This window comes from Pinus tabuliformis, chromosome 5_2 (genome assembly GCF_031772625.1).
Source record: "Pinus tabuliformis cultivar Carrire ecotype Pingquan chromosome 5_2, CPIR1, whole genome shotgun sequence".
NCBI lineage: Eukaryota > Viridiplantae > Streptophyta > Pinopsida > Pinales > Pinaceae > Pinus > Pinus tabuliformis.
This window is the reverse complement of record NC_142306.1, coordinates 217,345,510-217,370,748: the sequence shown is the minus strand read 5'-3', so window position 1 is coordinate 217,370,748 and position 25,239 is coordinate 217,345,510. Positions and strand designations below refer to the sequence as shown.

At 38.7% G+C, this 25,239-nt stretch overlaps 1 protein-coding gene across 1 annotated transcript in view; it reads right to left on the bottom strand.

Moving 5' to 3' along the window:
* Nucleotides 1–25,239, bottom strand: part of LOC149158326 (DEAD-box ATP-dependent RNA helicase 20-like) — a 246,380-nt gene that overhangs the window by 197,806 nt on the left and 23,335 nt on the right. The window contains exons 2-4 of the mRNA XM_089436196.1: nt 20,434–20,526; nt 20,154–20,318; nt 19,859–19,954 (exon numbers count right to left, since the gene is read on the bottom strand). Of these exons, the coding sequence (XP_089292322.1) occupies nt 19,859–19,954; nt 20,154–20,318; nt 20,434–20,526 (354 nt within the window). The remainder of the gene's footprint in view (nt 1–19,858; nt 19,955–20,153; nt 20,319–20,433; nt 20,527–25,239) is intronic.

The following is a 25,239-nucleotide window of genomic DNA, read 5'->3' as shown; positions in this document are numbered from 1 at the left end:
TATTTCCTCTTCAAGGGGAGCTAGAAGTTATTAATGTCCCTACACTTTCTTAAGCATTCAACTTAAGGCTCGCATCCCAGGGGTCTGTAACTCTATTTATCCTTTAGCATTTGTTTTTCCATATACACTCTAGAGTTGTTCCTTTGAAGATGCACAAATTCGATACTATTACAAAACCCTATTCTCTATGGTTTAGATGCTTGGGCCCCAAACAATAGCCTATTAATCGAATGCAAGCAGAGATAATCCAAAGTTCAAACCACCAACATATAGTTCATTGCGAATGGATTGTTTCTCAAACAACTATCCAAAACCATGTTGGGCACCCAACCAGTTCATTTTGAGAGCATTTTCAATCTTACTCATTTCTTCACAAACTTCAACCTTTAGATGTCTCAACCTTTGGACAAGAGAGGTAAATGAATTTAACATTTTGCTCCTTGGGATATCACATATGTGAGTCTCTCAAGGTGACAAAGGTGGTGGTTTTTGGAGTTGTTACTACTTCTGTACATTCGAATCTCCATTGAACATCTCCTTCCCTACAAGTAATCCTTGGATGCCCCTACCACATTCCCCACTTGAAGAAAAGATTGATAAGGCAACTATGAAAGACGTTTATAGGAATGCAAGTTACTTGGATCACCTTCATCAACTTCTTGGACTTGTGATTGCCTTCTACTATGAGCATTTCTTATAAATGGTCAATGATCTTATTATTCACACAAATTCTCTTCAACAACAATGGGCACATGGCACAAGGATTCCCCTTGATTAGTAGAGAGTTTTCTCCCACCACTTGCAAGTTCATTAATATCACCACATCCCATGTGCAAATAGGATCTATATTAGCTTTGTACCCTTCGAGTGGTAGTTATGAAAGACCATTTCATTTTTAAATTACCCACCTACTATGTGGTTTGAGGGAAATTTCATTGTTTATGTGAAGATCAAGAGAGTGCCTTGCTACATTTTTCTATTGTCTTAACTAGAAGTGTTTAACTCTATCTCAAAAAACAGTTACTCTTAGACAATGGATGATGAAAAACTCCCTCAAATCCAAATATACTAGGTGGATTAGATCTCCCTTTTGATCTATTCATGAAGGTATCAAGTGCCAAGTAAATATACTTATCATACACATAGTGGGAAGTAGATCAATTGAGGTAGTGCCCCCATTCTCAAACGAATATATAGAAAGGTTACATAGAAATACTCATTCAAATGCACAGTTTAAGGGTGGAGACAATCCCCATGTCAAATCAAGCAATCAATCATCCATACCTAGATTTCTTTCCTTTATTAGGCACTTGTGACCTTAGATGCTAAGAAAGCTCCAAGGAGGAGAGCTTAGCTTCCCCTCAAGATAGTCTAACCTAGCTCTCTTGGCCCATGCCACTCCTAGAAGACATCTTCAAGCTTTGCACCAGTGCCTTCAAAGTAATTTGTGATGTTCATTGCATTAATATCTTCCCAGTGGTTAACGATGGGCTTCGAAATAGCATTAGTATCTTCACAATGGTTGATGGCCAACTCTACATCAATACATATACAATGGTTGACAATGCCACTAGTTACTACTTAGACCTATGGTCCCAACTTCATCAAGCTTTGTCCCTTTATGCACTCCACCCAACCTCTAATTCAAGCCAATGGGTAGTCACACCAACATCATACTTCAACGCATGAATAGATAACCAACTTCCTCTCCACTACCATTAGTTCTTCACCCTTAGGTTTTAGAAGAGATTTCACCCTAAGTTTCAAACTTTACCTCAATTTCCACTCTTGCCTCCAACACAAATAACTAAGGCCCATCACGAATCATTCCCCAAAGCCCATCAATCCAAGCCATTCTCCAACAAGCATTAGTAAACAAGTTCTTGAGGTGGACATTACAATTCCTGGCTCACATGACAAGATTGACTAACCCTCTTCTTACTTCAACCTATCTCACTACCACTTTAACCTTGTAAGTTATAGTTGACTCCCTGCGATGTGTAGAATTTCTTATTGTTCCTTTAGATTTGGGATTTGTTGTACACATCCAAAATGTTTTTTGCACTGCCCTTGATTCCAGTTTTGGTATATTGTACTTTCTAGTACCATTGACCTATTTTGTCCATTGATGAGACATTAATATAATTTAATTTCGTCAAGGATGGCATGTTGGGTCAGTGACAGTGAGGCCCTAATATTGTCCCCACCATTGTATAAGTCCTAGCAATTACATGCTTGTGCTTGTTCTTGCGCTCGTCCTTGTGGATGTACCAACACACACGATAGCTTTTGGGGCATGATGCAAGTCCAAGGTGTCTTTACCAAATTATATACAACCACTAGTGTCCTCTTAGCCAAAGGAATCCAATCTAAATGTTATTGGTTGCACTCTTTTGTGGTGAGCCACACTCACTACTTCATAAGTGGAAGCCAATGAAACAATATAATTGCATTTCATTTACTCTATTTTCCCTCTTCTTATATAGGATTTGTTATGTACCAAAACCTTAAAATATCATAATAAACCAATGTACACACCATTTACACAATTGTGAATATGAAGCACAATTCCAAGATAGATAACAGAGATGAGTTACACAATAGCTATTCAAATAATAAAAGAACCTCCAAACGTAGATTTTTCGGGTGGCAAGATTTGACAAAGGAAATGGAGTGCGTATGTGTTAGGGTTTCACAGGCGGGGTTTGCGGGAATTACGATCGGAGGCCATGAACAGGGCCATGGAGGGTGTGTATGGTGACTACAAAGTTGTAGCACCTGGCCTCTGGCGAGTACACAACTCTGGATGGGCATATGTTGAGCCGCCTATGATGTGAGGGCAACCTAGATTCTGGATCGCATGGTACCCGGAGCATCCAGAGGAAGGTGAACAGGACCCTGCGGCAGCCTTCATCCTTGGGGCAACCAAAGCAAACAAGCTTAGGACTTGGTTGACAAAACCCTTGCGGATGGGTTTGGAGCATTTGAGAAAGGCGGCGGCAGCTAGGATATCTCAGGACCTGGACTATCCATTGCTTTGAAACAGCATCCCAAGACTCCTCTGCGGTCACAGAACCACTCTGGTCAGAGCGATCGCGAACAAAAATCCCTCGATACTCCCAGATTTATAGTACTACTGGCATGCCGACATTGGAATGGAGGTTGGGTGTTTACAACAAACGAGCCTGCAAGAAGTCACAGAACGGGATAACCAAATATCAGTGCAGGGTCTGCCGGGCACAGAGGCAATAGGCTCTGAAGAAAATAAGGACAAAAGCCTACTGTTCCAGCAGATCCACACCCATATTCGCTCTCAAAAGAGAGATCTGAAGCATCTGCTAAGATTGGGCATAGTTGGGATGACTCTTGTTATGAACCCCTTCAACAATCACTCCAAACAAACCTCATCGCAAAGTGGATCACCTGTAGCAGAACGGCTAAGCGGCAACATGATGGATATAGATCCCCTGCATTTGGTAAAATCATTTCGTTTTCAAATTTTATAAACATCCCTACATGGATGTCTTTATTAGTTTGGGTTTATGCATCAGACAGTGTGATGCATTTGAAGCAAATCATCTCACAAAATAATGGATACCCTGTGTATTTACAACATTTGATCTTTGGGGGCAGAGCATTGCAAGATAACCGGACCCTGATGGACTACAATATCATATCAGCTTCTTCTATAACACTCAATCTGAGACTGCGAGGTGGCGCTGCGACCTCCAATAAAATAAAAAATGCAGGAGGAGGGATTGGGAGCAGTACATCAAAAAGCACAGAATCAAAACAGAAGCAAATAAATGGAGGTCTTTCCTTCAAGAATATCCTACAAGGAAAAAACACAGCTACAGCACCATCAAAGCAAGTAGGTACTAAACCCAGTCCATATATTCGAGCAACTGAACTACACTCCAGAACTAAATATAGACATTCCAGAAACAGATGAGCATTGTGCTACATTTGAATCACAAGCCATTATATGTCGATTCAACTATTTCTGGCCAAAACCAACAGAGCTTTTTCATTGGATTTTCACTAACTGGACTGTTCATTGTGAAATTCACCTCTGCTCCAAGGGGTTCTTCATTGTCAAATTCCCAACATCGGATGCAAGAGACATTATCCTTCAGGAAGGACCATGGTTCTAGGATCGACGAGCCTCTTCATCACACCTTGGTTTCCGAAATTTGATGCAAATACCATGGTCGTTTCCAGGATGTCGGTATGGGTTCGTTTGCACAACCTCCCTCTACATTTCTGGGACAATCGAGTCCTTGTTGGTATTGGGAACATCATTGGGAGATACATCAAAACGGACACCCAAAGATTGGAGGAAAGAGTCTTCACATTCGCACGAATTTGTGTGGAAGTAGATCTCAGCAAAGGCTTACCGGATCGAATACAACTGATTCACAACCAGCGGAACTGGACACAGATTTTAGATTATGAAAACACAACCTTCAGATGCAGAATCTGCCGGCAAATAGGACACCTACAAAATATGTGCCTTGAAGCCAAGAAAGACACCCAAAGAAAGAAGAAGACTGGGAAACAGCCCAAAGGATGGCAATTTCCCCCACATGAGTCTGATGAGGAGGAGGAAGAAGCAGAGGAAGAACCCACACCCAATGAGAACAATCAGACAGCCAAAGAACCAGAATTACAAGAGAATAACCCACAAGATCCAATTGAACCACAGAGCTATCTAGCAAAGATTCCAGAAGCAATGGATACCAGTGGAATCAAACGCCTACATACTTCAGACACCTCAGATGCTGGCAATCAACTTGCTCTTGTTTCTTCATTATCGTCACAAGGGGAGTGGCGCAAGGTAGAGAAAAAGAAAGGGAGAAAAGCATGACTTTTCTCTCCATCTGTATATTAGTTTGTTTTTATATGAACCTTTGATCAGCAGTCATGGACTTGTCGATGTAATGTGCCTCAACATATGCAACATGTAATAAAATTACAATTTTTTCCTGGGAAAAAAAAAGAACCTCCTCTAAATACCCCAATACATTCATACCTACAAATCACATGTCCCTTCAAGAATGACCACAGGATCTCTAGATATACCCATAGTTTTAAAAATCAATTGGCTTGAACCAAAAACCGGTCGGTTCATTGGGTGACCGGGTCAAACAAGACAAAAAACTCAGTTTATGGGCCTATTTCGCCAAAAAACCACAAAAACCGATCGGTTCCTTCATAAACCGGTTGGTTTATTGCCAGGCCAGCTACAGACCCCACATAATGCAATTTTCTGAGTTTTGATGTTGTTTTGAGGGAAATTTGGAGTTGTTTCCCTCCAAAAACAACCCGTCTAAGAAAAGCATACCTCCCCTCTCATTTGCCTCACACATATCAACCCTAGCAATCAAATCCAAATGGTAATGTTAAATTCTTAAAGTAAAAGTGACATTTCCTTTATTTTTCATTTTCATCCTTTTTCTTAATTTTTTAACATTACCATGAAATGACTTGCGATGTTTGAGAGTGGTTTTGACCTCATTGGATTTCATATGGAGAAACTAGAATTTTAGAGTTCACTCAAAATTCAGCAAACTTAATGGTTTTCAGGATTTCATGGCTTGGGAGTTTGCAATGTTTCCATTTGATTCTATCATGCATGAGGGTATGAGATTGGCATTTGATCAAGAGCATGAAGCCCTTTAAGGACCTTGATGTTGGTGGCATTGATTTTTGAACTTTATTGATGTTGGTGGTATTGATTGTTGAACTCCTCTACCATGGCCTTAACAATAATGTAACCTTCACTCAAAGAAAAATAATTGGTTAGGGATGCTAAGATTTTTCTACCACATTATAAGTCTGAGGAGATGAACCCTTCACTCAAACCAAAATCACTAGTTATGCATGTTAAACTTCAATTTCTATCATGGGGCACAGCTCACATCTTTTCTTCGGGGTGGGGTACAATAGACAATATCTGCCGGGAGGGGCCTAATCCATGGGGCAAGTTGAGCAATCCAAGTCTGAAGACTTTGAGCGAGATGATGTTTATGTATCTCTTGCTAATGATCCCATTTTTAGTAGCGTTGAATCAATGATGAGTTTCATGAGTGATCATGTTGATCAATGATTTGTAGTTTTGATGTCTATTTTTGTTGCTATTACTACCACTACTGTTAAGGTTGCAAAGGAGTTTTAGGAGTCCTCAAACACTCCAGTCAGATTATTTATGTAGCTCATGTTGATGATCCCTTGTCTAGTAGTGGTGATGAGTTTGATCATGATCATGTTGATCACTGATATGTAGACTTGTAGTAGGCCAGTGACCCATAGCTTATAACATTGTTTTTGGACTCTAGAGGTCACTTAGAACCTCATTGATTATGTATTATGTTGCTGATATGTATTGCACTCAGTGCCAATTTCATATATTCACCTTTACCTGGTATATAGATGAGCAAACTTTGCATATTTTATCTCTATTAGTTTGAAATCATGGTTTTAAATCTTAAAATAGTTTTTTTCATTAAAAACTAAGTATTTCATGTATTTTTTTAAACACTGGTTCATTGAGATGTGACCAGTCTCGGTTTGACCAGTTCCGATTTGAAACCCGATTTGATAGGTGGACCGGTCCGGTCACTGGTTCCGGTTTTTAAAACTATGGATATACCTATTCACACATTGCACATGTGGACTCTCTATTACACTAACCATGTGGACTCTGTTATCCTTTTGCAATTTGTAAACATTTTCTTTTTATACATTTAATTCAAATTGAATCGCATGCATCTCCTTCATTTTTGTATCATTTATCCATTTATTAGTAAATATATTTTCAAACTCTTCCCACTTAAAACCTATGACGTATTTATCTAGACTATACCATGAATCCCTAGATTTGCCTTCAACATATCTTTTTTGCAAACACATATTTACTTAAAGAAATTTACATAGCTATTCATAATTCTTCTACAATTTGGAAATTTTTATCTTTTACACATTTAATTCAACTTGAATTTCATGCATCTCCTTCATTTTTATATCATTTATCAATCTATTAACGAAGACTTTTTCAAAATCTTCTGAATTAAAGCATGTGGTATCCTTATCTAAACTATAACACCAATCCCTAGATTTGCCTTCAAAATATCTTTTTTGCAAACACAAGACTTGAGTTGTTTTCTTTGCAATACAAAACCATTCCATAGGAGCATTTTCATCTTCATCTTTATCTCCTCTAAATATAGGTATTTTCATTGATTTTTACTTGAGGTCTAACCCAAACCCTCAACTTACAACCTTAATGTATTAACAATAACACTCTCAAATAAGTTATTATCTTTTCTTTAGTGCATTCCGTTGGAAAATGCAATATGGCAGTTGTTAATTCAAATTCTCATTAACCTTAATAATTGATTGTGAACTTTAGTTATAAAGTTATCTTCTTATGTTTCTTTATTAAATCTTTTCATCAAACAATTATCAATAGCAAAAACAGTAAAGACAATGGACACAAGAATTAGGCTCCTAGCTAAGGCAAAACCCCTCCAAGGGGAAACCCCAGAAAGAATCTCCTCTTCCTATAGAATCTGCTTCAAATGAGAAAATCAAGACCCAAAACCCTAGATCAAGTCCTCCTCCAAGCACCAATTCTACCCTCGAAGAAGCCCTTCCAATTAGGTCAGAGATCAACCAAATCAACAAGGATGAATTCTGGTTCAACCAGCTTCCAACTTCAACTTTGGCCCCCAGCTTTGACCTGCAATTTTCAGCCTTCCAGGAGTTGCAGAAAAATCCTAACCTTTGCACGTGTGACAGAATAGAGCCCAAAACAAACTTTCTTTCTTCTTTTTGATTTCTCATTGCTTCCTAGACCTTCGCTCTTGCTTTGTCCTTGTTCCCAGCTTCATATCGTGTTGGAAATACTGAGAGGGGGATGAATTAGTATTTCTTTTCAATTGTTATTTTTACCAGTTAAGATCACTTATAATTAGAACACAAAATGAACAATGATAGAATAATAATTTTATTAATCAATGACGAGGACTCCAATCCTCTTTACAATAAATCCAATACAATAATGTGTAGGGCTCCAACCCTAGATGAAGACACCAATCTTCAATCTTCCAGGCTCCAACCTGTATTTTGCCAAGCACCAACTTGGACTTTCCAAGGCTCCAACCTTGTCACTTTGAGGCTCCAACCCTATCTCTGGTACAATCTCCAACCTAGTGTCTTGAGCACTCCTATCCTCTAGGGCTCTAACCCTATCTTTGGTACAGGCTCCAACCTAGTCTCTTGAGGACTCCTATCCTCTAGGGCTCCAACCCTATCTTCCAAGGCACCAACCTTGTCTTCTTAGAAGGTGTCACCACTGCTCTTCATGGTACACAAACAATTATCTCCAAAGTCACCTCATGATTACTTCAATGCATCATAGTCTCCAATAATATATCCAAGACCTTCAAGATGTCTTCAATAGGCAACCCAAGTTCTGCACCTGCTCTAAGCCTCTTCAAGGGTTTCTTCAACAACTCTCCAAGGAAGTCGTCACAATCTTTCAAAAACAAGATGTTTCTAAATGCTACTACTGTAATATGAGTTTCTTCAAAGCAACAGGTCTGAGCCTTCTTTCAAGACGACTGTCTTGAGTTAACTCCAAAGGATGTCTATCTGAGCCCTCCACAATTGACACTGTTAATCTGAGTCTCTCAAACTGTTTACTGGTCCGAGGTCTGCACAATTCCCAGCTCTCTATTTACTGTACCATGTAGTATAGTCCGAGCTCACAATAAACAAAGGTGATTGTCCTTAAAGTAATCATGGATCCGATGTGTAGTCCGAGCTCCACAGGTGACTGTAACTCCGAGCCTTTAAGCTATTTCCCCTCCACAGATAGTTTGAATATTACTTCACCCTTTTTATCACTAAGCCTCCTCCGGTAGTCTTAAGAGATCATAGTCCTTCACACTTTTATATTAAGATCTAGGCTCCACCAGGACTGCACTACCCACGAATCCGCACTCCACCAAAACTGAAATGTCCCACAGATCTGGGCTTTACCGAAACTGAAATGTTCCCCGATCCGAGCCACAGGATTTCTACAAATCTGATTTCCGAGCTCTAGAACAGATATCCCCAAACAATTTAATTCTTCAATTCCTTCTCGATGTTCCTAGTTCACGAGTTGTGAACTGTGTATTTTTCTCTGTGATAGATCTTCACCAAATCAACGCTTGAAATGAAGTATTTGACTTGCGTTTATACGAGTTTCGCTAGTAAACGAAAAGACACATTTATTAGAGGAGAGGTCGACTTGTGCATGAAGTGGGAAATTGAAAATATATTAAATAGATGTCGGAAGAGGTCTTGTTAATAATCGACCAAATATAACATAGTTTCATTGTTACGAAAACCATATTATAATAGCAAGATAGGATAATCGACCAAATATAACATAGTTTCATTGTTATGAAAACCATATTATAATAGCAAGATAAGAGGGGCCATAGCTTTTAATCAAACAAATAATGTGAAACCATATTATAATGGATGTCGAGAGGTCCCCACATGCCACATCATCACTTTACTCCTATACATTGGGACAACATGGATATCGGGGATTTGTATCAAAGGCTTTAACTTGACACAACCTTCAAATCTTGCAATATAGGAAAGTTCCGACTAGGCGAACGTGATATTATATTAAAACCAGTGTGATAAAACCAATCGGGTCCACGACCAATATCGGCAATTGGCAATCGGAGGGTCTTATTGGAGGTGCCATTCAAAAATTCCAATAAAGTGGAGGATGTGATTTAATAATTAAATCGTTAACTTAAATCAAGTCGAGTCTGCATATCGAAAGTTGGAGATCAGAGGTCCATATTGCATATCAGAGATCGGAGGTCCATATCGCACATCGAAGATCGGAGGTCCATATCGCACATCGAAGATCGAAGTCAGAGATCGGAGTCGAAGATCACATCTTATCGGAGATCGAAAATCGGTCAGGTTTTCTACCAAGGCCTTAAACGCCATGAACTTCTAGAAGACCTCCTCCTTCATAAAGAAGATCCATGTTTTCCACGAATAATCATCTATGAAAGTGACATAGTACTTGTGTCTCATGAGAGATGGAGAAGAAAAGGGCACACATACGTCTGAATGTACCAACTCCAAAATTCCTTTGTCTCTATTGTCTCAGCCCTGATAAGATGACTTGGCATACTTGGCAAGTGTGCACCCCTTGCACACATCAGCCTAATCAAACACGCGCTGTGGTAGTCGTTGGCTATCTACTGAAGGATCTTCGAGGCCCCATGATGCAAGTGTCCCATGCACCTGTGCCAAAGTCCCCCCCATATCTTTGCTCTATGCACATCCTGCCTTTTTGCTCAAGGTTGTGCATGTCTCAACCTACAACTTGTAAAGATTCTTCATCCTCACACCAATCTGCTTCATGGATCCAGAAGCTAAGTGCTAAGGTTGTTAGGGTCCTATAATTTATAGGATCTAAAAGTATTTGAGTATTGTATCCCAGGAATCTTATTTTGTAAATACTTGTCAATCTGCCAATGATTTCCAAATAAAAGAAAAAATAGAATAAAAAAATGTAAAGAGGGTATAAATAACATAAAAGAGAAAAAAACTAAAATATTCAAAAAGAATGAAAAATAGAACCCCATCAAAAGAAAAACAAAAAAAAAAGAGGAATAATACTAAAAGTGTTGCAAATCTAAATGTCACTATTGATAGATAGTTTCCTTCATCATTGTAAAATAAAGATTGTGTGCAGCGTGCTCAAAATGCCACAATCACTAGCTATTTTGTTTAATCATATAATGTAATCATGGTTTAAATTCTTTAATTTCTGTAAGTTAGGTTAGAGAATAAAGATTTGCCCAACAGTTTAATCTGGGTAAATCAGTGGTTAGATAGAAAATGACATTGATTCAATTGTTTAATCTGAATCAATAGGAGAAATAAAGGATAGAATTTAGATAGTTTTTTATTCTGTATAAAAGAAAATAAGGTGTGTTTGCTAGTCTAAGTGCACCGTATAGAAAAATAAAATGTTAGTTTAGTTATGGGTAGGTAAATTAGTGGTTTTTATAAATATTTGCCTATGTCATTTTTATCCAAAGTTTTAATGATATGGTAAAAGGGCAAAATATGCATGATGGGATAAAGTGTTTTTTATATATATTTCATTATCCACCTTTATCCTAAGTCAGGAAGGCAAAATCATAAAGCGCATAGCGACAAAGTTTCTCTGTCGTATGTGGTTAAAAGACAGTGGTCTCGAAGCATCGAGATCTATTCCCACTCAGCATCCACAGCCCATATCATTCTTAGCCCCGCCCTTCTCCATCCTGCGTTTACCACCAGGGGGGTCCGAAAAGGTTGTTTCCCTGCCGAGCCCCATAACTTACGTGGCAGCTCCTCACAATTTCGCCCCCCCCCCGGCCGAAACCACTTACCATTCTCTACGCCCTCTAAAACCACCGTCCCCTTTTACCGCGCCCCCACCACAACTCCTCCACCACTCTCCTCCCGCCACCTCACCTAGCCGTTGTCCACTTAAATGCGTTCCTGGCAAAAATCATCGTTCAGCATTCAATTCAGTTCCCGAGTAACCATTCGAACATAACGGTTCCGCGCCCTTTTCAACGAGACTTTCACAGCGTTAAAACCCTTTGAAACCATCGTTTTCGTCCCTTCTACTATTACTTTTTGTTATTGACAGTCCTCTGTTTCTTTCACCTGACAATTCGTTACCCAAATTGTTTCCTGGTAAGCTCCTCTGTTAATTCCTTCTTGTCTTTCACTCAATTCCTCTTATTTTTCACTAATATAGTCATGCCTCCCAAAAGCAAAACCCAAGATAAGCCTGTTAATCCATTAATCCCTCCCTCTGTAGATTTAGATCACATCCCTTTAGTCGACAAGGATTATAGGATTAATGAAACCCAGTGTAACTGTGATTTTTTGGAATCATATGGCTGGCTGGAAGATAAGCATGCAGATAAAACTAATGAAATTGGGCTCTGGGAGTACAATCTTCCCCACTACACCTTCCCCTTGACCTTCCAAGCCCCTGAGTTTACCAAAAAATGTCAGGGATGCTATGTCCCTGCCCAAAGAGCTATCATAGCCCCATCAGGTGACATCCTTTTTACCATAACTGCCCAGTCCATTGACCAAATGATGCTTGCATCCCTATGGAAAATACTACTCCTTTCTCCTTAGAAGCCCTCAACCAGCTTTATCAGAAGATGGATTTCACTACCAGAGCCAAAATTTTCAAGATCTTATTACCTGAGAATGCCAAGTTACCCAAAAAGAATCCTCCATCTTCCCTGATCAAACCAAGCAAATTATATCCATGATTTCCTATATTTTGGGTTATTATTTTGATCAGTGGGTAGATGAACCCATTTTAGGTTTCCTCTCCATATTTTCCACAGACAGTAAGCCATCCATTGTGTTCAATTTCAGTCAATTCTTGGCTAACAGCATTCATGAACAATTTATAAAGTTTCCCACAAAACAGGTGTTTAATTACACCTCCATTTTAATCTATATGTTCCTTTACTATCAGGCACATAAGTTCAATTTTGCAATGCAGAAGCTTGATGATGCAGGAAACCAACAGCCAGTGATCTTTTGGACATCATTGGTCATGAAAGAGCAATGGGAGTTCTCTTATAAGCAATTCATTGAGGATTTTGTTCACCCAGCAATGAACATCCTTAACAATTCCATACAGCGCAGAATCAGTGAAGAAATCAAGATAATTTTGCAACTAACAGATCAGGCAAAAACTGGAGATTGGTATTTATCATTGTTTTAAGATCCGGCCGGCTCGGAACCGACTCGGCCGAGTTGGTCCAAGCCGGAAAAAAAAATTCAACCCAACAGAAAATTCGGTTCGGTCGGCCGAATTATGACTGACCCGACCGAGTCAATCATAACTCGGCCGACTCGGGCGGATCCGTAACTACTCGGCCGGGTAGCTGACAGTGGCCAGTGAACCATAAAAGCACGCCTTTTTTTTTTTTTCTAAGTGTGGGGGACTCCAAAGGGGTTTATGAATTAGTTTGTTGGTCTTTGGGGTCCATTCCCCTCTCCCAAACCCTAGTATTTGATCATATTGCCCTACTAAAGCTATGCTATTCATGGTAATGTTAAATTCTTAAAGTAAAAGTGACATTCTCCTTAATCTTCATTTTCATCCTTTTACTTAAATTTTTAACATTACCATGAAATGACTCGGGATGTTTGAGAGTGGTTCCGACCTCATTGGATTTTATATGGAGAAAGTAGAATTTTAGATTTCATTCAAAATTCAGCAGACTTATCGGTTTTTCAGGATTTCAGGATTGGGGGATTGCAATGTTTCCATTGAATTTTGTCATGTATTAGGGTATGGAACTCATATGTAATCAAGAGCACCAATCCCTCTATGTACCTTGATGTTAGTGACGTTGGTTGTCGAACTCCCCCAGGATTCGCTCCCAAACCGGAGCTTCCGAAAATGTCGCTCCCGCTCCCCGCTTTTGCTCCCGCTCCCAAGTAACACTGATCCAGATGATGTTGGCAACTCTAGCAGTAGCCAGTAGTACTGATCACAGACTTTTGTTGTAGAGGCCATTTCTAGCCTCTTTAGTTATGTGTTTTTGTTTTGATCTCTATATCATCATCATGTATGTATTGGACAGTGCACTGGATGCCATTTTAATATAATATTCATGAGCCTACTTTGATCATATGTTGTCTTTTATCTATATTCTAATGCTGTGTGTTTGGAAACATGAATGAAAATCTCTAAAATTATGTGTTTTTATAAAAAATAAATATTTAATGTGCTTTTTACAATGACCGAGTCATTGAAATCGAGCCGGCCGAGTCGATACCAAGTCGGAGTCAGAGTCAGAGTCAACCCTCAGCCGAGTCGGAGTTTTAAAACATTGGTATTTATACCAAAACTACACCAAGATCAGGGTTTATGGTTGTGAATTGACACCCTACAAACTCCCTAAATACCTCCCAATAAGGATTTTTGCCCTGGAGTATATTAGACAAATGTTGAATTCTGATGACATTCATTTTGTAGTGGCCAAGAGTAAATCACAGTTCGAGATAAAGACACAGGTGGGCCCATTTATATGTAATACTAGGACAGCAGGTGAAGAAGCAGATAAGATGCTTAAAGAAATGAAGTTCAATCTAAGTTTTACTTGGTCTTATGACCCTTGTGGCATTATTTCAAAGCTCAAAGTGGAGAATAAAAGTACTCCTTACATCCATACTTCAAGGCCTGAAATAGAGAAGTATGCCAATCAACTGGAATGGACAGAAAACACTTTGCAGGAAGTTGAAAAACAACTCTTTTCTACTTCTAGTTTGCAGACTCCCACTCCTCAAGAGAAATCACGCAAAAGACAGAGGGAGGAGAGATCTTTATCAACAACTAGAAGTGAGGTCAGAGAGTTTAGGATCAGTTACAGGAAGAGGACAAAATTGACTCCTAGGACAGAGGTGGACAAAGAGACAAAAGAGCAGGTTGCCATCATAATTACAGACTCACCACCTGCAAGCAACAAATTTGCAACATCTCCTACTAGACCTTCATCATCACAAGGTCACAAGGAAACAGAATTAGAATCCTAGAATGTCCAAGGAGAGAAAGAGAAGACAATTTTTGATAGGTACAGGGAGATTAAGCTTAAAAATGAGATTCTTAAAAATAGTACCTACAATCAGTTTTGGAAACAGACCTCCAACTCACAGAGCAGATTGTTGTCAATGTTTGACACAGAGCATGGAAAGATGCAGATGGCCTTCCTTGAGGCCCAAATTCCACAGACAAAAACAGCAACAAACTACAAGAGCACTACCTTTGAGTTCAGCACCAAAGACATTCATCCCATTGATCAAATGGAGATGCACAAGCAAACTAGTGAGATGATATCTTCTACATTAACTAACACTGCTATGTCATTATCCAAGTTGCAGGTTTCATTTGCTAATGTTCAATCTCAGTTGAAAATGGAGAAGGTGTCCTCCTTGGCAAAAGATAACAGGATCAAGTCTTTGGAGGATTTGGTGGTAAAGATAGGGTATGACCCTAAAGATGTCAATGCTACAAAGGAGATTATCAAAAAGAAGAATCTGGACATTGCAGCCTTGAGAAAGCAACTCAAGCTGCCAGCCACAGAGGACCCATTGACTAAGGACATTGAAGAAAATGAAGCACAGAAGGCAAACATGATGAAGTTGATTATAGAGCAGAACATATAGATTAGACAGATGGAGGTCGAGATGGAGAAGATGATAAAGGAGAAAGAACAGAGTCAGAAGATGGCTATTGTCCCCCTAGATGCCATACCTATTTCTCAGCTTCCAGCAACAAGAACAGCCACTGTAGCTGCTTCTTCCACTCATATTGCAAGTGTTGAACAGGTGACAAAGACACTGGAGAACATGTCCCTCTAGTCTAAAGAAATCAAGACTTTGCAGGATCAACTCAAAGCTTTAGAAGTACAAAAGGCCAAAGCTGAAGCTTCTCGGGTTACTGAAATGCAGAAAGCACAGAGATTGTTGGAAAAGTTCTAGAGGGTAGAAAGGGACACTTCAATTGGTCAGACCTTGGCCCAAGCCAAGGAAACCATTTGGATGAATATTCTAGATTCTATGAATGAGATTTGGCCATCTATCCAAATCATCTTTCAACAAAAGGCATTAATAGAAAAAGCTACAAAAGCCATTGTTCAGGGAAGGGAGAAGTTTGGAGACATGCCCACAGAAGCCTCCAACATTATCAGATTCTTGAACTCTAAGTCCAAATATGAGCTTGAAGTGACAGGACTGCCACTATTTTGGAAGTCAAGAAAGTCTTGACTAAGAGGAACCTTATTGATTAGTGAAGAAAAATGTGAAACATTGGAGCTGCAGGTAAACAGGTTTTCTAACAGAATTGAAGCATTGATCCAAAAAGGGTTGCCTATCATTTATGTAATAAATGATAAATTGATCACTCAAGAAGACTATGTCCTGAAGATGAAAAAAATGGCCAGAAGCAGCATCAAGGTCAGTGGGATTAAGGGCAGTATGACATCAAAGGCGTTTTTGAAAACCATGTCAAATGATTTCTACATACAGAATGAGGTAAAACACATTTTCACTGTGAAGCCGACTTTTGCCAAATACACAGAGGTAGATGAGATTTACTAGAGGGTAATAAAATTGACCATATCAGATGAAAAGAGATGGGAATAGCTATGTGATTTACTAGATTGAACAGTAATTCGGGTGCAATAAGACAGCAGCCAGCACATTAGCCAGCACGACAGTCAGCACACCAACGCAGCATAGTTTCAAATTGACTCAGCAACTGAATCCACCAAAAGAGAGCCACCTTGCCTTCCAGATGTCTACATGGCCTATTTTTCTGCCAGGAATGAATTGTATTGTTTGTAATTAGGCTAATAATACACTATCGGTTTGACAGCGATTTTGTAATTATCAATATAAATATTTCACTGTTTGAAGTATTAAGGGTTGATTTTTTAATATAATTTCCTCTGCATATTGTAATTTTTCAAAGTGCTAGAGCATCAATAATACAAGGACCTTTCATAGGATTCATGTGGTGTACCAAATGGTGATGTGTTCCTTCTGTTTATTTGTTTAAACATTGTTTTTCTCTCTGTTATTCTGAATATCTGAATTATTTGACAGAAACTGTGATGAATAGGATTTGTTATTTAGAACACCCTATTCTGATTGTTAATAATTTTCATGTTTTCCATTGAAGTCAAATTAAGGAATTCTTAATTGCTCCTTAATTTCTACTAAACCTTACACTTCTGCTATTTCACAATCCATTTAATTTCTGAAAAGATCCAAATAGTGCAACCTAGCTTTCCCTATGAAAACTCCTTTAAAAATTTGATGCCAAATCCAATTTAATCTATAACTCCATATCCCAATGGAATTATAGCACTTAAATCAACCAAACCTTTCAAACAAAACAATCAGTATAGTCATAACTAACCTAAAATTCACATAAAACAAAGCTAAATTTTACAGAGAGATCCCTCTCTGAAGCTGGCAAGGCTAGATCCCAACTTCCAAAGTGGTTTTGATGTTGTCCTATGTGTTTACTCCCTCAACCTCAAAAATACAGAACGACAACAGAGGTAATCCTTCCTTATGTTGAAGATGACATCATAACCCTGGATCCACATGCCAACTAGACAGACCATGTGCTGGTTACATGAATCCCATGTGGAACGAACTCCAAACCGTGTAGGTGGACAAATGCAGGTGACATGACTGTTAACATGTCACTACTGATGTAGCAGTATGGACAAGTTTGGATGACGTGGCAAGTTGACGTGGCAGTTAACATGGCATCTATTGTGCCAAGTGACATGGAGAGCGGAAATATGGAATCCAGAATTTTGTAAAAATAGCATTTATGGGATTTTCCAGATATCGAATGGCTTGGATATCCGAAAATCCGAAGATTGCCTCACACTGGCATGTCACTGAAAATGTGGCCACAGAGAAGTGTTGCCGCTGAAATGGAAGAACAATCAGTAATAACATGTTGGGTGGCATCTGGATATCTGGGGATCCAAAAATCCAGATGTTTGACCAGTTTACTAAGCGCAATAGCCCAGATCTGGAATCCAGAAGAATGGAGAATAGTTGCAACGAAGGAAAATGGAAGTTTGGATCTAGATATGACTTGGCAAGCCAATGTGTCTGCCTTGTAAACATGGCACAGGGCAAAAGTGACAAGTGGAAATGTCTGTCACATGTCAATTGTACGGACACTGACATGGCACAAAATGGCAAAAACACTGAGGGCCATAACTTTATGTCCGGAACTCGGAATCTGATAAATTTTGTATCATTGGAAAGCTCTTAATGAATAGAAGATGACGGTGGCTTAGAAAGAAAGTTTGAGATGGTTAAAGGACAAAACAAATGGAAATTCCTATTTGCTTGAGGTAGACTAAAGGGTTGAGATTGAAACAGAAAAATGAGACCATAGCAAAAAAAAATTGAATCAAGACCTGTCATATTGTCTTCTGTTCTAAGTTACCAGGATTCGGATACGGATACGGATTCGGATCCGGATTCGCTAGTTTTTTTATAATCCAGGATCCGGATACGGCAAGGATACGTCAAGTACAAAAAATATAATAATATTTTTTAAATTTTAATACGTCAAGTACAAAAAATATAATAATATTTTTTAAATTTTAATAACCACATTAATTTATGTGACTAGATATTTATAAAAAAGCCACATATTTATATCGCAGTGTGGCTAGATATTTTTTAAAATTTAAATAGCCACATTAATTTATGTGACTTGATCCCATACAAAAAATATAATAATATTTTTAAAATTTTAATATCTAATCTTCATTTTTTCAGAATTCTAATGGATTTTATTTTGTTTTCAAAAGATCCCAAATTTTGGTCACTAATTGCACTAAAACATTCGACAGCCCAAAACCCTCATTGAGAATAAAAACAGAGTCAAATGTGAACTTTGAAGAATAGACAAAAAAATCAAAATGATAAAATTAGACGCTGAGTTGAAGTCTTTAAAATTAGACGCGAAATTTTTAATTAACTAACGCCATTGGGAGTCGGGACCACGACCACCAGTATTTACTATTCTGTGGATTGGACATGGGGGAACAAGAGGTCTGTTCCGGACCCAAAGCGGAGACAGTTTACTATTCAATGTTTATTTAACGTGAAAAAAATTAAAAAATGAATGAGTTCAGACTCGATTAAAAAATTTAATTTAACATTAAAAAATTATCAAACTGTGAATTGTTGCCTGGTGAATTGTCCTCAGAAAATTAAAACAATTAGTCGCTGCCTGGTGAATAGTCCTGAGTCTGTTGCGCATCACTGTTGCTCAACACTCTATGAAGAGCGATCGCTGCCTGGTGAATAGTGTGTGGCAGACAAATGCTCATGCTCGCTATAGTGTGCCGCCGGTGAATAGTGTGCTCATGCTCACTATCCGGGCACTGTCTTTCCAGGCGCTATCTTTTCAACAAATGCCACAGCCAGCAGACAAATTTATGCTATCCATCTGCCAAAATGAAAACTGGTGTTGTCTCGCTGTCCTTCTCTGTTGCTATAAAAATGTCAATGTGTGCCGACAAACAGTGAAAAAGACAATGATCGACATAAAGCCAAATAAAAACCTAAAACTGAAGTCTACAAACTAAAAACCACGCTGCAAAAAATTTGAAATCCGGAAATATCACAGGAACTGTTTCCGATTTTGCAAGATCCGTTTCCAAATTCAGGGATGCGTTTCCGGCCAACAGTGATCTGCCACGTTGCCGGTTCTTGGAAGGATCTAGGCGGATCCGGATCCGGATCCGGATCAGATCCGTGGATCCTAGACCATGGAGTGCCGGATCCGGTAACATAGCTTCTGTTATCTTAATTTTGGTCATATATATAACTTTTTATTTTTAATTAATGGGATACATTACATGTTTAAACTCTAGAGCAGATCACTTTCAAAAATGTGTATAGATAGAGATTCAGAAAACTAAGAAAGATCTAAGAATTTTATTGATCCTCTCTAGCTGAACAGACCATAGACAATCAAGAATGAAAGACACCATAAAATGACTTATCTAACAACATACAATATGCAAATTTTGATGCAGGAAAAACATTTTTACATTATTTCCAATTTTGCTTTTAAGAAAATAATTATTCAGATGCACATATCCACTAGCACTAAGAACCTGACCCAATTTTTCTTGTTTTCTTGAAATTGAATCACAGCTGATACTTTTTTCTACCATGGCAATACCTCTTTTTCAATCTGCTGAGCAAGCTCTCGAGTTGGTGCCAGGACTAAACCCAAAGGTCCATCCCCATGCCGAATAGGTGGTTGCGCCAAACAGTGCTATGGAAGGATGCAAATAATTAACACAGCCCAATTTAAATGATTGCATGAAATAGAAAATGTATCCAGAAACAGCATAACCACCCATTTTATAACAAAGTTCATACCAAATGATTTTGGAAAAAATAATATTATTTTCAGAAACTAGATAAAACAAAACAAAAAAATTATTCACCACAGAGAGAGATGAAGTTTCAACCTGAATCATGGGAATAGAGAATGCTGCAGTTTTCCCACTCCCTGTCTCTGCGCAACCAAGGAGGTCTCTTCCACTAAGAGCAACTGGCATGGCTTGAGCTTGAATAGGAGTTGGGGTAGAGTAATCATGGAAAATGATATCTTTCATGATGCTTGGATTTAAACACTGGAAAAAAATAAATGATTATTATAACAAGAAAAGTAATGCAATGAAAACAAAAAATGTTCAAAAACTGTCGAGCATGAACTAGAAAATGCTTAAATAAAATATCAATACAAACCATATCCTCAAATGACTCCACAGGTGAAGGGGCAGGAGGGGTGCCTGGGGTTATGTGGACATCAACATTCAGCCTAGCCATAACCTCTTCAATCTGTTGCAAATAAAAATAACCAGATTTCAGAACTACAAATATGAAATTCAAGAAACGAAAATAAAATATGTTGGATATAGACTTTTATATTGGAAGCCTTAGTATGCAGCCAATAAATTCTTCTTGGGCTCAATATATATTATATACATTATCCTGGCAACACTGTTTTCGGAATGTTCAGAAAAAACATCAACTACATGAGCCCTCAAACATCCATTATTTATTGATCAATGCCCCAATGCAGCTACTTGAAAGGAAAAGAGCATGAACATCCCCAATATTGCATGATGCCCAATATGGTTCAGCCCTTCCTGTCATACAGGATCACAGAATATAATTTATGCAGATAGATTTCCCATTAGCCTAATGAAGAGCCACATAGCAAAAATTAAAATGAAAACCAAAATAAGTTATACTTTTAAATTAGAAGTCTCATTGCACAGCTAGGAACTCTTCTTAGGCAATATATGCATCTGCAGATCCTGACAAGACTGTGAGGAATATTTGGCTACAACAATCATACTACAAGGGCCCTCAAACATCCATCAATTACCAAGTCAATGCCTTAATATAGCTAATTTGAAGCCAAGGATTTCTGTAACTGCAAAGTTCAGAATAAAAGTGTGTAAAACATTTTCTAGGAAATATTTATTGCATGATGAGCAATACAACCCTGGAATAATAAGACTATGGTTCAGCCTTTTCTGTGATACAGGCTCATAGAATATAACTTCCGTAGACAAATTGGTCGTTGAAATTAAGACACACCATAAAGCCAAAAAAACCAATCATCAAAATTATTGCTGTACATTTCACATGAAAATGCCAGAGAAACCAAAGGAATATGAAACTAGTTGCATGGCCCAGTTTACAAAAGACATCTTTATGTATATGAGTTAATATCATAGTTACACGGGTACCGCTCCCAGCCATTGGAGAGCACATACCCCATGCTCCCGCGCTCCTAGGAACTTGGGAGCTGGTACGACACATTCCCTTTGGAGCTTTTCGGGAGCCTCACTACAGCGGATTTTGACATTTTGGATCCCTATTTTGAGCAGGGAAGGTGCAATTTGTTTATTCGCTAAGTGATACATACCAGGTCAGGAGGCTCAACTGCATGAGCTTTGTAAAGCGACTGAGACGTGGAGATGTAGCAAAGGTTTCAACAAAATATAGACAGTTGCCACTCATTCCTTGGCAGCTTCTGCTGCAAATCTTGAAGTTCAACAATTGCAAATAAGCCTGCTCTCTTGAAGCCTATCTTGAAGCTTTAATGATAAGATTCAATAAATTACAGTGATGGTCAGGAAGAGAAAGAGTAGCGTCATTTTATGAATTTCCAAACTTGAATTTTGAAGTTGAATATAATATAGCGTTGCATGAAATCACATAATAATAGAGTAATAACAGCATTTTTTCCAGTTTGGGAGCTCCGCATGTTTCTTTGCTGGGAAGGAATTTGATTGGCAAATTTGTTGATGGATTGATATTTTGAATTTTTTTGGCAGTGTTTCAAAGTTCAACCTTTTACATATTTTTTTGCAAGATGGAATCTGCAGGATGGAATTTGATTGTTAAGTTTTAGAATCTGCGAGACGGAAATAAACTAATTATTTTATTTTTATTTTTAATATATATTAAATTCTAATATATTATATTATTGCCGCTCCCAACTTCACGTTTCCTGTAAATTTGGGCAAAGCTTCTAGCCATGCCAGATATTTGTTCCCCTGTACGCGAAGTACCCACATACCAGAAACTTGTGAAACATAGGATAATATGAAACATAAAAATGGACAGTTACTGTAATAGAAGTACATGTATTACTTTATAATTACTTTAAGGGTTTAAACTTTAAAAGAGAAATCTTAGACCCATGCAGAATGACCAATCAGTGCAGCAGGTAAAGGAAATGAAGCTGAAAATTGATTGCAGGAATCAGCACGTTAAAAAAAGTGTGCAGTTATCTCTAAGAGGACTGACAAAGGGAAAGCAGATCCCACACAAGAATCTTCACAGAAACCAAACAATGTGTTGTTGAAATTTGGGAAGCTTGGAGGGTATTTCCTAGTGGAGAAAACCCACAAAAAGGAGTTTGTTGGGCAAAGTACCCAAGTGTTGGGGTTTTGGACCCAATGTTGTGAGCTTGGAACCCAAGTTAATTAATATTAAATTCTAATTTGATGTTAAGTGGTTAAGTGAGGGTTTCTTGAAGGGCAAAGAAGACCCCCAAGACACTCACACAAAGGTATAAATAGAAGGCCAATGGAGAGGCCTAATCACAAGTTTGAGGAGGTCTTTGAGCTTGTGGAGAAAGAAGGCTAAAGGACCTAACCGCAGATAGCCTTAGAGAGGAGAGCTGCAGCCAAGACTAGGAGCCGAGTTTAGGAGTTATTTCTGTGGGAGGAAGGCTAAGTAAGGCTGGGAGATTAGACGCTGCTAGACATCAGACCGCACACTTATTTTGGTAGGCCGAGCACCTCAGGAATCCGTTGAAGGTCCAGTGGAGAAGACCATAGGTAGGTTTGTAGCAGTGTCAGCCTGGTAAGGGCCACCCACAAGTAGAAGAAGGATTGATTTATGGTTCTGAGGTAGCGCCGAGAATTTGTTTGAAGAGTGGTGCAGGCCGAGGTTATAGGACCACAGTAAAAGGGCAGCAAGGAGCCTGTTAAGGACAGTCGAGGTCAAGCAGAAGTAGCCGCAAATCTGTTTGTACTTGATCGAGGTTGTATAGTTGCCTAGAAGCCCTAGTTAGGGCAGGCCAAAGTAAATGGTGTGACCGCAAAGCTGTAGGAGTGATTTGTTATTGATTTGAGGGCAAGGCCACAGGCAGATGAGATAGGTCTGAGCCCTAGTGTGGGTTGGACTGTGGTCTGGTTAAGGCAGGTTGAGGCCTACAGCAGTGTACAACTAGGCAAAGGAGCTGCCAAGGACAGTTGATGAAGTAGTTGACATGAACAGTGGCTAAAGGGAGCGGCCCACTAGTGAGAAGCAGTTGTATAGAGGTCTAAAGGAGTTGATCTTTGTGGACAGAAGTCTATAGCAGCAAAGGAAAGGTGCTACAGCAAGGACAACAAGAGTACTAGTGTACTGTGGACTAAAAGGAGCAGGCCCAGGTGAGTTGTGTATTGTGTTGATTGTATTTTGTATTTATATTGTTGGGAAAATGAGGACCTAATGGACTAGGCCTCGGCCATAGGGTTACAGTCAAAGGACAAACTGTGTACTATAGCATTGTATCAAGGTTTGTAAAGGGCCGTGATCCATGGTACGAGAGCCCTAAGGTTTTCTTATTAATAAACAAATAAGGAATGTGATTTTGGGCCATAAATCTTGTGTACTATTGTTGATCTATTTATTGTTATATTTTGCTGTGTAAAGTTGTTTAAGTTAGGCCTCTGTAGTGAATTTATGTGCTTTGCCAAGTCATAGATCAGACCTAGGATGCAAGGAAATTCCAACATGGTATCAAAGCTACTTTGAAGCGCAGCTAGATCAGAGTGTGCACAAGGTGTCAGCTCTAGGAGGATGCTGTGAGATTGCCGCAAAAAGCAACAGTGTTTCCTAGACATGGAGCAAAAGGTTCAACAGAGAACATGGATATGTGGTCTTGACTAGTTTGGTGACAAGGTAGGATGGGAGTTTTAGTGGAGTGGTGGAGAACTCGGTGCACAACAGTATGGTGGTTAGTCCTGGACTAGTGCATGACACATATGGAGAGTATGGTGTCCACCGTAACTCCCTCTCAACCAAGGAGGAGGGCCTTACTCCTCAAATATGAAGGAGATTTCTTACCCCCTCTCAATCAGGGAGACATCATCACAATCCCTAGTTGGTCTTTTTGACCACTCTATGTCAACGACCCCATAGCAATACACCCCTTTTTTCACAAAAGGGATCTATCATGATTCGAGTGTTCGCGCCTTTCGCATTTCATCATCAGCCAACAAGTTTGTTAAAGATGTAAACCCATTCTACATGGTTATAATGTAAGTGATCTTAGTAAGACCATCATGTATGTAACAACCTAGGTAAGCATAGTACTTTGATAACGATTTCTACCTTAGGAGGTTTTTTGTCTCACTGACTCATCTGTGTCTCTAGACACAAATGAGCATCAGAGTTTTTCCCTCCAACCTCACCCCAAAGCTAGGGTGGATTTTGTCATCAAGATATTAAGTGAGTCTTAGTGTTTTTTATCAAGTCTTTGTAAAAGTAATTTGAGAATAATCCTAGCTAATTGGCTCAATTATTTTATTACAAGTTACTTGGTCTACTAGATCATATTTTGTATCACAGAAATTGATAAATGTTGAAGGTCTATAACAAATAGGGGTTTCCCCCTTCATGTATTAAATTGTAAAATCTTCATGTAAAAAATATTTAATGCATGGTCCTTCATAATTAGACACCATGGCTAAAGTATTCGAGAGTTGGAAAAATAATTAAATTTTCTGTCAAAATTAAATTAAAATCTTAAGCCAAAAATTTAATTAATTTTGTGTCCTGGGTAAAATTAAATTCTCCAATGGTGATATTCGTAGGTGTTGAAGAAGTTAATTTTTAGAGGTCTCAACCAAAGGAATATTGAGGAAAACAAGAAATTTTGGACTCTTGGGCCTTGGTGGTTAATTTGAAGTCAAAATTTTGAGGAAATTAACTCAAAATAATTAATTTTGAATTAATTAAAAATCGTGATAAACTCAATTT